General features: G+C 55.4%; 5 protein-coding genes across 5 annotated transcripts; 4 read left to right on the forward strand and 1 right to left on the reverse strand.

The window, feature by feature from the left end:
* Window positions 1–686: 686 nt before the first annotated feature.
* CDEST_02974 (Putative 3-hydroxyanthranilic acid dioxygenase, rmlC-like cupin domain superfamily) lies at window positions 687–1,815 on the forward strand. Its single transcript, XM_062919133.1, has 3 exons — window positions 687–898; window positions 1,006–1,081; window positions 1,169–1,815. The coding sequence occupies exons 1-3, from the start codon at window positions 867–869 to the stop codon at window positions 1,601–1,603; spliced, it is 543 nt and encodes a 180-aa protein (XP_062775184.1). The 5' UTR covers window positions 687–866; the 3' UTR covers window positions 1,604–1,815.
* A 1-nt stretch (window position 1,816) lies between these two features.
* CDEST_02975 (Putative fumarylacetoacetase-like protein) lies at window positions 1,817–2,805 on the reverse strand. The gene is made up of 3 exons (XM_062919134.1): window positions 2,627–2,805; window positions 2,340–2,551; window positions 1,817–2,275 (listed from the first exon to the last, which is right to left on the reverse strand). Exons 1-3 carry the CDS (start codon window positions 2,710–2,712, stop codon window positions 1,848–1,850), a joined length of 726 nt encoding a protein of 241 aa, XP_062775185.1. The 5' UTR covers window positions 2,713–2,805; the 3' UTR covers window positions 1,817–1,847.
* A 1,236-nt stretch (window positions 2,806–4,041) lies between these two features.
* CDEST_02976 (uncharacterized protein) lies at window positions 4,042–4,876 on the forward strand (the record flags this gene model as incomplete). Its single annotated transcript, XM_062919135.1, has 3 exons — window positions 4,042–4,098; window positions 4,309–4,587; window positions 4,658–4,876. 3 exons carry the CDS (start codon window positions 4,042–4,044, stop codon window positions 4,874–4,876), a joined length of 555 nt encoding a protein of 184 aa, XP_062775186.1.
* Window positions 4,877–7,256: 2,380 nt separating this feature from the next.
* CDEST_02977 (Putative chitin synthesis regulation, Congo red resistance, RCR protein) lies at window positions 7,257–8,893 on the forward strand. The gene is made up of 3 exons (XM_062919136.1): window positions 7,257–7,874; window positions 7,985–8,116; window positions 8,206–8,893. The coding sequence occupies exons 1-3, from the start codon at window positions 7,837–7,839 to the stop codon at window positions 8,555–8,557; spliced, it is 522 nt and encodes a 173-aa protein (XP_062775187.1). The 5' UTR covers window positions 7,257–7,836; the 3' UTR covers window positions 8,558–8,893.
* Window positions 8,894–10,488: 1,595 nt separating this feature from the next.
* On the forward strand, window positions 10,489–14,053 carry CDEST_02978 (Putative [PSI+] induction protein). Its single transcript, XM_062919137.1, has 2 exons — window positions 10,489–11,809; window positions 11,860–14,053. The coding sequence occupies exons 1-2, from the start codon at window positions 11,619–11,621 to the stop codon at window positions 13,262–13,264; spliced, it is 1,596 nt and encodes a 531-aa protein (XP_062775188.1). The 5' UTR covers window positions 10,489–11,618; the 3' UTR covers window positions 13,265–14,053.
* The last annotated feature ends 414 nt before the right edge of the window (window positions 14,054–14,467 follow it).

Below are 14,467 nucleotides of genomic sequence, written 5' to 3' on the forward strand. Positions count from 1 at the left end.
TTCCTTCAAGAGGGTGCCCCCCCATAACGCCCGGGCCCCTTCGTTTTGATGCTGCATCCTGCAGCGAGTGACAGCAGCATCAGCAACTGGCGCGCTCCCTGCCTGTAAGATCGACGAATGCACGAATCTCATCGCTGCGAGGCGGGAAAGTGGGCGAGACAAGACGGGTAGGGCGGGGCGGGGAGGGGGGAGCAGGCGGCAGGCCCCTTCAGACATGCCGGGCGTCACATGGGACTCTTGTCACGCTTTTTGTTTTTCGAATTCCTAGTGACATTCAGGCATTCTTGCGGGAAATCTTTCAGCTGGCCGCGGGGCCTACGGATTCGTTGGCAGGGCGGGGTTGTTTCTGGTAAGAGGGGTCTGGTTGGCCGCTGGGTATTGTGAACCACGACTGTGACTCGCTTTCGGTTACTCGAGGGCCCCCTTCTGCTACGGCTCAAGTTACCGATGATCCATTCACCTGAGGCATATTTCACTGTTTGAGACGAAGGAAGTCGTAGAAAGTGCAGTTGTTGAGCTCCCTCGATCGGAAGTGGGCCAGTGGCTCCGAGGACCGTCCGGATGAGAGCGGCTTTAGCGGAAAGCTTGGCCGGAGGCTGATAAATGCCGAATAGTGTAGAAATCGTCATGCCGCGAAAGCCTGATCATATGCTCCATCTCATTCGCCGCGGAGAGAAGGATTAGTTATCTACACACACAAACAAAACTTCTGGCCTGGCTTCGTCTCTCGCAGTCTGCAAACACCCGAGTCATCTTATCCATTTATCCTGCAACTCAAGACTTTGCACGGTTGTAATTTTTTAAACGTCTCGCAGCTTGCAGAGAATTGCTCTCGGCCCGAGTGACTCAGTACAACACACTTCGCAATGCTTGGACCCCCTGTCAACCTTCCCAAGTGGTGAGTGGGTAGCGACACCAGAATATCATGATTCGGTATTGAGGCTGCTTTGCGTACAATCAACTTGAACATGCCACATCGGCTCAGGCTGACACACCTCTCACCAGGCTGGAGGAAAACTCCCACCTCCTCAAGCCCCCAATCAACAATTACTGCGTCTACAATGAAGACTTTACCGTCATGGTAAGTGACTGAATGCCATCGTTGGCATCAAAAAATCGCCCCCAGGTTGCGCAACCAACTACTCAATCAGATGTTAACCCCGCGCAGATCGTCGGTGGCCCCAACGCCCGGACGGATTACCACATCAACCAGACGCCGGAGTGGTTCTATCAGTACAAGGGCGCCATGATACTCAAGGTCGTCGACGAGGGCGTCTTCAAGGACGTCATCATCCGCGAGGGCGACATGTTCCTCCTGCCCGGCAACACTCCTCACAACCCTGTGCGTTTCGCCGACACAGTCGGCGTCGTCCTCGAGCAGCGTCGCCCCGAGAACTCGCTCGACCGCATGCGCTGGTACTGCGAGTCGTGCCGCGAGATCGTCCACGAAGCCGCCTTCCACTGCACCGATCTCGGCACCCAGATCAAGGCCGCCGTTGAGGCTTTCAAGGCCGACGAGCAAGCGCGGACGTGTAAGAGGTGTGGCACCGTAGCGGAGGCGGCGCCGAAGCCCGGGTCGATCACGAATCCCAACTTGAAGTGATTCATCCAGCAGCGTTTTGCGGCAGGCGTGCGTGTACGGTTCTAAAATGTTCTAGCCGAGGGTATGCCTGTGGGCGAGCAGACGGTCTATAGAATAAAAGTACAAGTGATTCTGATGACAAAATCGAGAGATTTCTCTTCTCAGCCCGCGGTGGGGACCTAGCATGGCCTTTTCCTAGTACATTGCTGAGCATAAATCGCTCACAACTTTCCGAAGGACTCAAAGTCAACCGTGCCAAGCCCGCTCACGTCTCGGCGAACTGGTAAGAGCTGGGAGACTCCTCGACAGCAACCTCGATCTTGGCCTCGGGCAGCTCCTTGCCACCGACACGGAGGCCGGCGCGGATGACATCGCCGGGCACGGCCGGGCCGACACCGGCGGGGGTTCCGGTGAGGACGATGTCACCGGCCTCGAGGGTCATGACCTTGGAGATGTCGCTCAGGATGCGGGGGATCTGGAAGAGCATCAGGTTGGTGGAGGCATCCTGCTTGGTCTCGTTGTTGACCTTGAGGAAGAGCTCGATGTTGTGAGGGTCCGGGATGTCGGACTTCCTGACGATGTCGCTCATGGGGAGAAACGTGTCGAAGCCCTTGGCAATATCCCAGGGAAGACCCTTCTTCTTGGCCTCGTTCTGGGCGTTGCGCGCAGTCATGTCGATGGCGAGGGCGTAGGCTGGCCAATTCTGTCAGCAAACACGAAGAAGGGAGACCCGATGCGGCAGGTGAGTGAGACGGACCCTCAATGGCATCGATGGCACCCTTGTAGTCGTCGGCCTTGAGGTCCTTGACCTGCTTTCCCAGGATAAGGGCGAGTTCGACCTCGTAGTGCATGTCGACGCCCTTAGGCCTCAGCACGGGGCCGGCTCCGGGGAGGAGAATGGAGGAGGTGGGCTTGAGGAAGAAGAAGGGCTGCTTGGGGCGGACATTGTTGAGCTCCTTGACGTGGTCGCTAGGATTTGCGCGTTAGCCGCCGCCTCTGTGCCGCAGATGTCGATGAGCTGAGGGCAATCGACGAGTCACTCACGCGTAGTTGCGGCCGATGCACATGACCTTACCGGCCCTCTTCAACGAGGCAGCGGTGGCCATTGAGCGCCTGAATACCATAGACATCTTGAAGTATATATGACCCGTTCTCGTCTCAATGAGAAATTGTCAGTGACGAGCTCCTTTATGTGAGTGCGGGATGTTGAAAGCGGGTTCGGGATGGAAGCCGAAGCGATGCCGGAGCAGCGTCGGATTATCGGCTTGGGAACGATTGATCATCCGGGGTTCGGCAGTGGGGCAGACGCTCTGATATGCTTAGTCAGACATACTATGCGTTCTCGTTGTGTGATGGTGTGAGGTTACGTCGGGAGAGCTGCCGAGCCCGGCAGCATGGAGGTTCGCCAATGCGGTCTAGTCGATTTGAACGACGGTTGCGTCAATCGGCGAAATGATTATCATTCTATGGCAAAACACCAGGCTCCTGCGTCGTTATGGAGGAGGATGGAGGGGGAATGAGGAGCTTCGGATGGGATGGAGACTCCGCAACAGGCGGGAAAAGTTTGCTCCAATTCGGCGCACGCAAGCCAGTGTTTTGAAGCTTCTTGGGGAACTCTTTCCGCCATGCCGGTCGGGGAAAGAGGCCAGGGACCGCCTTGAGTGGTCCATAGCGAAAATGGTGGTCAGAGACGATCGTCCACTGAGCCGCTGTGGCGGACGAAATGGAAGGACAGGGAAGGGCCTGGGGTTACGCATAGTGGCTGAAATGCGCAGTGTGGGGAAGGTGTCGCCTCCCCCCGCGTCTTTCATTCCTTTCTCTCTTCTTCCGACTTCCTTTCTTCTGGTCAGTAAGGATAGAGCACCTCCCTCGTCGAATCCAATCCCCCGATCCAATAAGAACACTTTTCTCCAGCAATCTGGACCTTTCTTCTGCGTGTCTCCAGCGGGGTAAATCTTTCTTCTCCCCTTCCAATTTCCAAGGGTCTATCAACCTTCTATAGGTAGCCTGTCTGCCATCCACTGCTACACACAAACCATTACGCAGCGAAGGCATCCTCTAGCAACACAACACATCAACAACAAAAGGACAACAACAGCTCCTAGCACTCGTACCCCCCGCTGTGGCCCAACCCCCTCTCCATCTCACACATCTCTCAGACCTGACACAAATAAAGACACCACTGTACAGCACCTATGCTAGATTCCTGGCCTTGAAAGCCTGTAGCTTTCCTTCTCACCCCCCCCCCCTGCTTTGGACTAGAGTGAATGACGGCGTCGGTGGGTTCCATATTCCGCTGCTCAGCCCCACTTTCTATTCAATTCACTGCTAATGCTCAATCCACTCCCAGGCCCCCTCGACCAACGCCGCATTGTCTAACGTCTAATTACCAACTTCTCTATCCCACGCACGCGACAACCACCAAGGAGATTCTGCACACACACGCTGCGATCAACACCATGGAGAGCCTCCAGCTGGCGCAAATGCTTGCTGACCTGAGCAGCCTCAATGCAACGGTTTGTTGCCCCCATTTACCTATCTGCCTTGCTTTGTTGCACTCTTTCCTAGTCGCATTCTCTGACTCGCCCATATAACTCCCCCGCGTTGCGCTTTAGCAATCGCAGGGGGCTATGGGAGTCGGCCAGGAGAGATCCGCAATAAAGTTTTTAAAACCCTCGAAATGCCCTACCTACAGGAAGCTGACGATTTCATTTCTCCAATCTCAGGAACCAAACGCTGCTGCTGCCCTCGTCACGGCAAACAAGGCCATCGAGACAGTCGAGAAAAAGACCGCCACCAACCCTGCTGCCGCCGGACTGCCGAAGCGTCCCACCGATGAACTCCGCCGCGCTCACAGCTCGCAGACCTCGCGGCCTGGCACAGGCACAGGCTCCCCCGTTCGCATCGACAAGTTCGGCCGTCGCATGATGATTAGCCCGCCTGTCTTGTCGCGTTCGAATTCAGCCCAAGGATCCATCCCGGGCACCCCGAAGCGAGATTCAGAAGTACGAAACATGGCCCCAGTAACAGCAGTTTGCAAGAGGACAAGAGTGCTGACACGCGATTACCAAACAGGGCGAAGACGATCTGGACCGAGCCTCGACGCTGATGGCGTTGTATGAGATTCGAGCGAAGCTGAAGCAGCAGGATAACAGCAGCCTCATGAAGGCACGCGAGAAGATTGCCGACCTCGCAGCGCGACAGCAGCAGCAGCAGCAGCAGCAGCAGCAGCAGACGGCTCCGAGCAAGAAGGAGCCGGAGAAGATTACCTCTCGGTTTACATTTCCCAGGTAAAACCTGAGCAAGCAAGCAAGCATACGACTGCTTTTTCCATATTAGCGGCGGTATGGCGTTCTGGGACGACATGGTCTGTTTTTGGCTCCGGGAAGATCCGACACAATGGGTTTTAAAACTTCACGACGAATCGGTGTTGCGGGTCATGAGTATTCAGTTAGATGCTGGGGATATGGTTTTGCTTTTTATGGGCCGGTTAGCAGGCACTTCGGGATACGGCGACCCTGGGATCATCGGACAGTGTTTTTCGGTCCTTCATCTGGTTATTCGGGGACTGGAAAAGGTCTTGGGGCGATAGATGAAAAGCGCGACGGTCACGTCCGAGGATTTGGACCATTTAGCAACTGGTTGTATTCCACAGCACTTGCTGAGATCAGAACCTCGATGCTGATCAGCGCATGGTTCGTGTATACAGAGAGACTTCATCTTCTAATCTCCAGAGACTACCTCAAACTTTTGGGGTTACACTACCAACCAGGTCGATGTGCTGTATCACAGAAACACGGAACGCGGTGGCGGCAGTCAGTCTTATGCCGGTGGCTCAGAGGCATTGTTGATTACAGTGCCAGGACCCAAGTACAGCACGGATGGCCGTGGTGAAGACCAGGCACAGGACTGCCAAGCCCGGCAAAGTCCCGGGGTGCCGCGGAACTGCCTTGGGTGCCAACTAATGGGGCGGAGTTTGAGATCAACCCAACCGCGCGGCGTCTGACGGGAGAAACGATCAAAGTTGCGCCTAGGTGTTTAGTATCAGCCTTGGCGGCAAGTCAAGCAGTTGGACGGGCCGGTTCGAACTACTCTGTCGGATGACAATGAGGGGGTATCTGCTAGTCCACCAAGTTGCGTCCGTCTGTACTACAGCGTCTAGACCGTATACCGCAGCAGGTTGAACTGAAATCCATTTCGTGAGCCCAGCAAAGATGGGTTTTCAGTCAAGCAAGCTGTCTGTTTCTGAGTTAGAGTTGCCATCGAAATGGTCCTTCCGCATGGCAACTCGATACACTAGAACGTCTGCTCGCAGCGCCTGCAGCGGGGGTGGACCAGTGGCCCTAGTGGGTGGGGGTCGGCCATGGGCGGAGTAGAGGGGAGGAGGCCGCATCAGCATCAGCTCCAACTCTTTTCAACAACGGCCGGGACTCGCGGGTCGCGAAATCGCCCAGTTTTTTTTAGTTTTTTGTTCATCAAGAGTTCGCCTGGCAGCCTGGTCAGCGTGGCAGTGTGTCTACACGCGAGCTCAAAGTAGGCAGGCGAACCACCAAGAAGGGGTTTTTCAACTTCATGGTGGGATCCTATGGGAGTTGTGGAAGTCCGAAGTGGAACATAAGCCTGAACGGCGTCACAGTGGCATGGTCTGGAAAGATTTCATCGTGTTCTGGCCTTAAGACAGGGTGCGTCCAGACCTTACTTCCTCTTCCGGACCGGCCCCGATATGTCGCCGTCGGTCACCTGTATTGTCCCCTCCGGAAGCGGCGAAACAAACAAGTCGGAGGCAGCCGGGAGCAAACGCCGTTCAAACAAATCGCCTCTAGCCCAGTGGTCCATTTGCGTTTGGAAGCGGTCACACTGTCGTGACCGCGCCACGGGTGGACGAGGAACCCCCGGGAGCAGGATACGTCGATAGACCAGGGTCGGCAAGTGGAATGGAGGCGGCCAAGCCTCGCCCGTGCCGGTGATGTCAGGCGCCCGGAGGTGGTGCGAGGGCTTCGGATTGGCTGCCCATGGTCCAGCGCGCGGGGCTTTGCGATTTGCTTGCGAGGGGGAGTGAGAGGCCAGGCAACAGTGTCTGTGGTTGGCGAAGAGGTGAACACAGCCACTGTGAACAAGGTGCCGGACTCCCGTAGGAACTATTGTCTGGTTGGTTGGGATGATTCGGCTGGGCAGACTGGACCCTGATGCGTACCGGATGTTGGTAAGTAGGTAGGTACCTTACATTCTCGGTATCTTGGGGTTCTTGGACTCTGGCTGGGCGACGAGGTGGTGTTGGATAGTCGTGTGTTTGACCAGGGCCCAAACGTATTGTTTGCTTTGGGGAAAAGGGCAAAAAAGGCACAACAACAACACAAATGACTGTGCAGACAACACAGAGAGAGCGTATGTGAGTGTGTGAGTGTGTGCGTGTGTGATTCGCCATGACGGGTTTTGGTTCGCAGACAATGACAAAAAGGGACAATGGTGTGAGCATCCACCACCGCGCCCCGAACGAATCTTCCAGTCACCGAGTCTGGGCAAAGAGGGAGGGCCGCGCAATCGAGGGGCCAAGTGACTCTGCCCAGCCTCCAAGACGTAGCTTTTGCGCCTATGTCTAGCGACGGATTTGCTTGGCTTTCTTCATTGAACCCGGGAAAAATATAACTTGATCCCTCTGGCTCCGTTCTCCTCCCACCCTCCAGTCCCCGTCCGATTTTTTCTACAACACTGTCCTGGAATCATCAACCTTGTACCTAATCAAATACTGGAAGGAAACAATCTCTATTTGATTGCCTCTTACATCTGCAGCCCACTACCACACTGCATTCTAAACAGGCTGCCTGCTGCCTGCTTTGCACCATTGTCCACCACCATTCTACCTTAATTTTTCCCGTTCCACCGAGGTGCCTCCAATTCGGACGTCGCCCAAGCCGAGAGCATCACGTCATTAATCATCACCCGGTCCCCTGCCTCCCAAACGTTGTCTGAGAAAGCATAGCAACGCCACGAAAAAGAAGCGACTACTCGTATTGCCTTTTTTGCATCAAGCACGGACAAAACATCAGCGGACCCAAGCTTCCCCACCTCCTCAGACAGCTTTCCTCTGCCTCATCGCATACGGATACTGGTCTATTTACCGCAATCTCCCTTGAACCTACTACCACTTCGGTCTGCGAAAGCCCTGTCATCGATACTCTTACGACTCCGACAGCACGTGTCACAAAGTCCGACTCACTACCAAACACTTATAAACACATCGGTTGCTGTCAAACATGGCGGCCTTCGAATTTCCCCAGTCTCTTGACAAGAGGTAAGCACCCGCTCCGACCGATTCTTATGTTGCTTGGTGGCTGCTACCAACCAATGTGTATCGATGCCCGTTCCGCAAGGCTCGTCCCAGTGCTGACATCAATGTTACAGACAATATGCGACCTGCCGCTCAGGAGAAGTTTACAGGAATGGAGCTTGCTACGAACGCGGTGCGTGGTACTGGTGGGGACGATGGGTTCTCGCTGCCGTCGTCGTCGGCATCACGCTCATCTTCTTGATGATGTAAGACCTACCTACCCTAGTGTTACTTCCTTGTTTTGCACGCCGCCCACATCATTATAGACCAAGACTGACCATCCCTCCTCAAATAGGTGTATGAACGCTCGCCGTCGCAAGAGACGCGGTGTCCAACCCCTCTACGGCACGGGCTGGATGGGCGGCAACAAGCACAACCAGCAGGGCACGTACGCCTACAATCAACAGTACAACGGCCAGCAGCAGGGCTACGCCGGCTACCCCCAGCAGGGCGCCGACGGATCCTACCCTGCCCCGCCGCCGGCTTACGGACAGGCCCAGCAGCACCCCCAGTACACCGGCACCACATTCAACCCCAATGACGGGTACTACGGCGGCCACAACGAGGGCATTCAACTGCAGCAACCGCAGAACTCGTATCAGCGCGACGTTTATTCGCCGCCCGCAGGCCCGCCGCCTGGAAAGTGAGGCGCGTTTGGTTCGACTGAGACGGCGATGACGAGACGATGTGCTGGCCGATGAGAATGCGATTATTCTGAGACGGGGAGTGGCTTGCAACACCAACATGATACCTTGATTGCGAAAACCCGGATTGGCGTTGGCGGTTTTCTTTGGATGGAGTCTGGATTAACCATACACGCACGTATCGAACGGCGAGGCCTGCGCGGAGGAATAACAGGAATAACAGCCAACGTGTACGATGATAATCGGGAGTTGGCCCGACGCCAGGGTCGGGAGTGAGCCCTTGGTGACCCAAGACACGAGTTTATAGTACAGCATGACAGTATTGATACCATTTGATCTGCGCCTCTGTGAAGCGTTAAAGCCCTTGCGCATGTGAAGTTGATGTCCGGGGAGACCGTCTGTTACCTGAAGAGCATGGCCTGGGAGGGTCTCGTGATGAGTTTTATGGCAAGCAGCATCTGGTTTTGGAATGCATTCATCGTGGATCCATGCTGAAATAGCGGCTACGCGAGGACTCAATGTTATCTCTGTATCGGTGCACTCGGGATCATAATCGGCATACCAGCAGGCCCGCTCCCCAGCCAACATCAGATGGCCGGCCTCGGTGGACCGCTGTATCCGCGAATTTAATTTCTTCCCCAGCACGCCACTTCTGGAACCTGTGAGAGGCCGTGCCTGGAGCTTCCTCCGGCTGCGAGATCTCGGGGCCTCCCGCTCTCGACTAGGATATCAGCGAGGGGTCGAGCGATATCCTACCACAGGGCATTGTTCGAGGCGGCGCCGTTGGCATCGTGACGCTTCGGCTGCTGTGAAGGGCTAGTGAGCGTCTCGACGCTTTGTTTCATTCAGCCCTCCAAGCGAATAACTGCCTGTTGACCTCGGTTCCTGGAGGCGGTGGTCGAGTGTGCTGTCGAGTCTTTCATTCATCTCGGCCGAGTCACTCACGTAACCATGCTACTCTCTGTTCCAAAGGTGTCAGGTGGTGTGGCTTGATACGGCGCAAGAGAGTGCTGAACAGGTTCAATCACGATGTCATGTGTGCAGCTTCTCGCCCACAGGCGCTATGGTTGGTACCAAGACAGCACAAGTGCCTAAGGCCTGCAAGACGCTAGGTTTCACCTTGTCGGCATCTGCATACCGCGGCTGCACTGCAGTGGTGCTCGTTTTCGATACGATGGCGCGGAACCAAGGGGGGGTGGGGGAAGGGGGGTGGAAAGGAATGAAAGCAACAGACCATCGGTGTAGAGTGTTAAATGACGGTCGACGAAGCCAATCATGTCGGGCCCTCCTCCCCCTGGGTCATGGGGTAGACCGTTCACGGCAATTAAGCGATGACAGGGGTGGACGACTTTTTGTCAGACAGCCATTTGGAAAGCCTTGTTGGCGGTTCGATTTTCTTTTCTATTTCTGCGAGAAGGGGGATATTCAGGCTCATCTTTAACACCTAGATCAACGGGGCCCGCTGCGGAAAGAGAATGTGAAGGAACGCCAGCAAGTGAGCAGCAGGCTTAACAGCAGCGCGAGACGAGAGCGAGTGAGAGGAACCACTTCCCCCACCTGGGTTCGTCTGAGCAGGGATCTCGTCCGCTAGGGCGGCATGGCGCTCGATCGCAATCCGAATTTCCCTCCGAAAAATCTCCCCCTCTGACACGGGCTGTGCTCAGGGATGCGCTCGCTCTCTCTTCGGCGCTCTAGGTGCGGTGCATTATTGCTATTACCTGGGTACTATTAGGGACGACTGGTGTTTCTTTCTGTTGTGATTTGACGCCGCCGGGTCGCTTGGTGGTTCCCTGCTTGCTTCCCTCTCTATCACCCCCATTGTCAACTCTGATCGTCCCTCGCCCACTGCAGTTTACTGGGTTCTTGGCAGGAAGCAACCTATCTGTGTGTGTGCCATCGCGCCAATCCCTTCCTCGTTCTCTTCTTTCTTTTCCACACCTCACATCACAATCTTTTTTTGCTTTCTTTCCCGTGCCGTCCACTTTTGATCTTCTAACATTTGGTCGAGGGAAACCTATTCGTCCCATCTACGGCGGCCTCTCGTCAATCTCTTCCCTTTGACAGCCTCCCTCCGACGTGCATATCCCTCCGACAAACCCGCCGCCAGGTAGCCGTCCTGTGCCGCTTCGCTCCTTTTCCCTTTCTGCCACCCGGGCTCATCTCATCCCAGCTCGCCCGTCATTCCCGAGGCTGTTTGACCATACTCCCTCGTGCCTCCCATTCACTTCGCATCCGGAAAAGACAGAGACAAGCCGAATCGTAACATAGTCATTCCTTTTCTCGTACTCCGCCTCGCCGCCACTTCTGGCGTTATTATCCCCAGCACGTCTCACGAAAAGGCCCCTCCTCAGCCTCCATCCAACCCGGGATAACCGTGTCTCTCGACAACCGTACACCGAGTCTCGCCCCCCTTTTCGCGTCACTAAGCAATAACACCAACACACACAATTTGTCGGCTACGGATCGCCTATTTTCGGGTTGATCCCGTTCGTAGTTGCTGACTTGCACCGCCCAGTTTCAGCGGTATTTTGAGACGAACAACCGAAGGGTTTTGCATCCTCCGCTGCTGTCGTTCGCCGGCCTTCCCCTACCACTCGTTGAACCGCGCCCAGCATAAGCCGGGGACCGAACGCTTTGCCCTCCGGCTGTTACGAACAACTCTTTCTTTCTTCTTTACGGACGGCACAGTCGCTTCTCAACTCGAGTTCTCTCCGTCGTCGGTGAGGCTCGACTTACGTTCGCGACCACCAACTTTCGTTTACGCCTTTGGTTTTCCGTGTTCCATTCTCCCTTCCTTTTGAGCGAATCTGGTCGTTACATCTGCGTTACTCGATACCCAGTTCCGCAAGCGGCTTGTCTTGCCCCAAAACAACCCAAAGCTCACCTCCCAAGCCGATCAAACAACAACGAGGAACATAGAGCGCATGAGATGACGAAGCCATAGCTTCGCAACTGTTCCGTAGCTCAATCAATCGACCTCGATATACCTCACTTGCAGGTACCCTACCGGAGAGAATCACATTCGTTGTCAAGGGAGAGAAAGTCGCACACACACACATTCAAGATGCCTACGATTGATGTCGCCATGGCAAGGAGCCTTCGGGGAGGAGTTTGGGGCTCAGTGGCGTCGAGCATCGCCGCGAATATCGAAACCCGCGGGATCACAGACACGGTCAACAATGCTGGAAACCAGATCAACGATGTGAAGACGGCCCTTTCGAGCTGGGACAACTGCATGGCTGTCACTTACTGCAAGTAGGTATAACTGCAGCGTCGCCTGGATATTACGTTACTGACATCCCCAGGTGGCCCGTTATCGGAGTTATGATTTTCGGCGGGTTGATCATCTTCTCCATCGTATGGTGTATCATCCGGTGCGCCTGCTGCGGCTTATCGTGCTGTTGTCAATGCTGCTACTGCCTGAAGTGCTGCGGTAACTGCTGCGGCTGCTGCGATACCCCGAAAGGGACGCCTCATAAGCACCTCGACGACGACCCATATGGACCGCCGACGAATCAGGGATACAAGTCTCAGGCCCCCATGGCTCCGTTTTACAACACCGCGCCTACGCATGTGGCACATTCGACTGCGCCGGCCCCTACAGCTAGTGGAGCTGCAGCTCCGCCACAGTATGCCGAATTCGAAGTCAGCAAGTCGGGCGCCAACCCGGCGGACGCAGATGCGCTGCCGGCGATGCCCAGTTGGGAGGGTGCGGGCTCCAAGAAGGTCGCACTTACGGAAGAGGTGGAACTTGAGCAGATGAAGCCTGCGACATCACCCAACTCCAACGCCCAAAACATGCCTCTTATGGCACCTAACGCCATGTCGCACCCAAACAGCCCAATGCCAGGAGACAGGAGTCCTTATGGTCAAAATGCTCAGGCAGGTTCCAGCGGCTACTTCGCCAACGCCAACCAACCTGCAAACCCTTATGCAATGGGTGTTCAAGGCCCCGGCGGCTACAATGACAGTACATACGGACAGTCAACTTCGCCTTTCGGAGTGGACCAAGTTTACGGCACCGGGGCTATGGCTGCCGGAGGCATGGCGATGGCTCAGGGTAGGCGGACTCCGCACCGGGAACTCAACAACAACGGATACGGCCCGCAGAGGGGTCAAACCTACCCTCCACCTCAGCAAGAGTTTGATCAAGGGTACGGGGACTACGAACAGGGAGGATACGGCATGGGGCGCCCTCCGCGTACCGGCCCCAGTCCGGCTCCCGTCCCCCGGAGTTTCACGGCACCACCTCGCAATGGACCTAGCCCCGCACCGCCTGGTTTCCGTCGCTCGCCTGGTCCCCAGAACGACTACCGCGGGCCTTCGGCTCCTCCTGCTGACTACCGACGCTCGCCTGCGCCCCAAAACGACTACGGCTATGACCAGCAAGATCAGTACCTCAACGATAACTACGGCCGCCCGCAATACGGAGGAGGCGCGCGCCAATACTCTTCCGAATCAACCCGCCCTCTCGCGCCCCAGCCTAGCTACATCGCTGAACTCCCGTCTCCGGATCTCCGGAACAATGGCGGCTTCGACTTCAGCGGTAACAGCCGTCCTCAACAGTACAACTACAACCGCAGCCCAAGCGGTGGCGTCCAACAGCACATTGAAGAAGAGGAAGAACAGCGACCCCCACAAAGCAGTGGCGGCACCTACCCAGGATACAAGGCGTACCAGCCGACCAAGGACGGTTGGAGCGGCGTCTGAGGAGAACGAAGGAGCAGGGCGACAAAACACCATGGGCATTTTGCGTGCATGCATAGGAGCATCGACAGCTTGTCATCGATATCAGGCTGCTATTAAAAACTAATCCAGTTAGAGATTCATCGACGCAGCGTTGCTTTGAGTTTCTGATAGGGATGTGCCTCGGAAGCATAGTCCCTGCCTTCCCCTCGCACCTTCATTGAACGTTTGTTTGGGGCATGAAAAAAGACAGAATCACTAGGGGACAGCTTCGTAGGAGTTTCGGGCATACAGTGAGAGCCACTTCTTTTTTTCTCATCATGACGAGGAGCAATTCAGGGCTGTATAATGACCGAGGTCAAGATTTTGTTGGGATGTCTTGTTTTTCCTGGTTTTATTTCTTTACGTTACAGGACGGTTTTTCGACTTTCGTCCGGCCTCTTTTCTTTCTCGTCTTCTAATGGACTGGCCATCCATGCCGTCAACTTTCTTCTGGGCGATGAACGAGCCGCAGGTTGGCGTCGTATCTTCTGCCATCTTCATCCTGTCTCGGATGATTTGAGTTTGGGGCTGTGGCTGGGAGTCAGCAGGGAAACGCTGTAAAGGTTTGAAGAGGGACTGACTCGAGGGGTTTGAGAGGACGAACACCGTGTTGAAGACAGGGCTTTCTGCAGCTACGTCGGAATGGAAGCCTCGAAAATGACTCCGCCTGGAGGGGGTAGCTTATGAATACCAGAAGCCATATTTGACCAAGGGACGAACTCGCAGAGCGGACATGTCGTGAGGTGCTAGGCAGAATCGTCCGACGAAGCCAGGCAGGCCGTCAACGGCTGACCTGCTTCTCGGTGCGGGATGCGACTTGACCATTGTCTCTTTATTCCGATAAGGAAACTGATGGATGTTTAGGGCAAGTCGACGGAGACTGATCCTTTTACTTGAGTTCCCGAAAAACTAACGTGTTTCTTTCCCCCTTTTTGCTGAAAGGCCGTTCTACGTGGCTGCGACGATGCTCAACGGGAGGATGTCGGAGCGAGCCCATCTCTTATGCGCATCAGAAGGAGAGGACACAAAAACATTCGGGGGGAGCAACATTCAGGGGCGTAGATGACTGTTGCCGCCATGGGACAAGCGAGAACCAAAGCCTGTTGGCTATGGCCAGCGCCGCTTGTTGTGTGGCAGGGAACATGAGATACTTCACTGTAATAAGAATCCCGAAAAGGTCAGCAA

Source organism: Colletotrichum destructivum, chromosome 2 (genome assembly GCF_034447905.1).
Source record: "Colletotrichum destructivum chromosome 2, complete sequence".
NCBI classification, from domain to species: Eukaryota; Fungi; Ascomycota; class Sordariomycetes; order Glomerellales; family Glomerellaceae; genus Colletotrichum; species Colletotrichum destructivum.

What these genes read in the sequence shown, in the direction of transcription:
- CDEST_02974 (XM_062919133.1), top strand. Translation starts at nt 867, where the DNA reads ATGCTTGGACCCCCTGTCAACCTTCCCAAGTG. An exon ending in CCTGTCAACCTTCCCAAGTG is followed by an intron (nt 899 to 1,005) that starts GTGAGTGGGTAG and finishes ACCTCTCACCAG; the next exon opens with GCTGGAGGAAAACTCCCACC. An exon ending in ATGAAGACTTTACCGTCATG is followed by an intron (nt 1,082 to 1,168) that starts GTAAGTGACTGA and finishes AACCCCGCGCAG; the next exon opens with ATCGTCGGTGGCCCCAACGC.
- CDEST_02975 (XM_062919134.1), bottom strand. Translation starts at nt 2,712, where the DNA reads ATGTCTATGGTATTCAGGCGCTCAATGGCCACCGCTGCCTCGTTGAAG. An exon ending in TGCATCGGCCGCAACTACGC is followed by an intron (nt 2,552 to 2,626) that starts GTGAGTGACTCG and finishes CGCAAATCCTAG; the next exon opens with CGACCACGTCAAGGAGCTCA. An exon ending in TGCCATCGATGCCATTGAGG is followed by an intron (nt 2,276 to 2,339) that starts GTCCGTCTCACT and finishes AGAATTGGCCAG; the next exon opens with CCTACGCCCTCGCCATCGAC.
- CDEST_02977 (XM_062919136.1), top strand. Translation starts at nt 7,837, where the DNA reads ATGGCGGCCTTCGAATTTCCCCAGTCTCTTGACAAGAG. An exon ending in CCCCAGTCTCTTGACAAGAG is followed by an intron (nt 7,875 to 7,984) that starts GTAAGCACCCGC and finishes TCAATGTTACAG; the next exon opens with ACAATATGCGACCTGCCGCT. An exon ending in ACGCTCATCTTCTTGATGAT is followed by an intron (nt 8,117 to 8,205) that starts GTAAGACCTACC and finishes CTCCTCAAATAG; the next exon opens with GTGTATGAACGCTCGCCGTC.
- CDEST_02978 (XM_062919137.1), top strand. Translation starts at nt 11,619, where the DNA reads ATGCCTACGATTGATGTCGCCATGGCAAGGAGCCTTCGGGGAGGAGTT. An exon ending in ATGGCTGTCACTTACTGCAA is followed by an intron (nt 11,810 to 11,859) that starts GTAGGTATAACT and finishes TGACATCCCCAG; the next exon opens with GTGGCCCGTTATCGGAGTTA.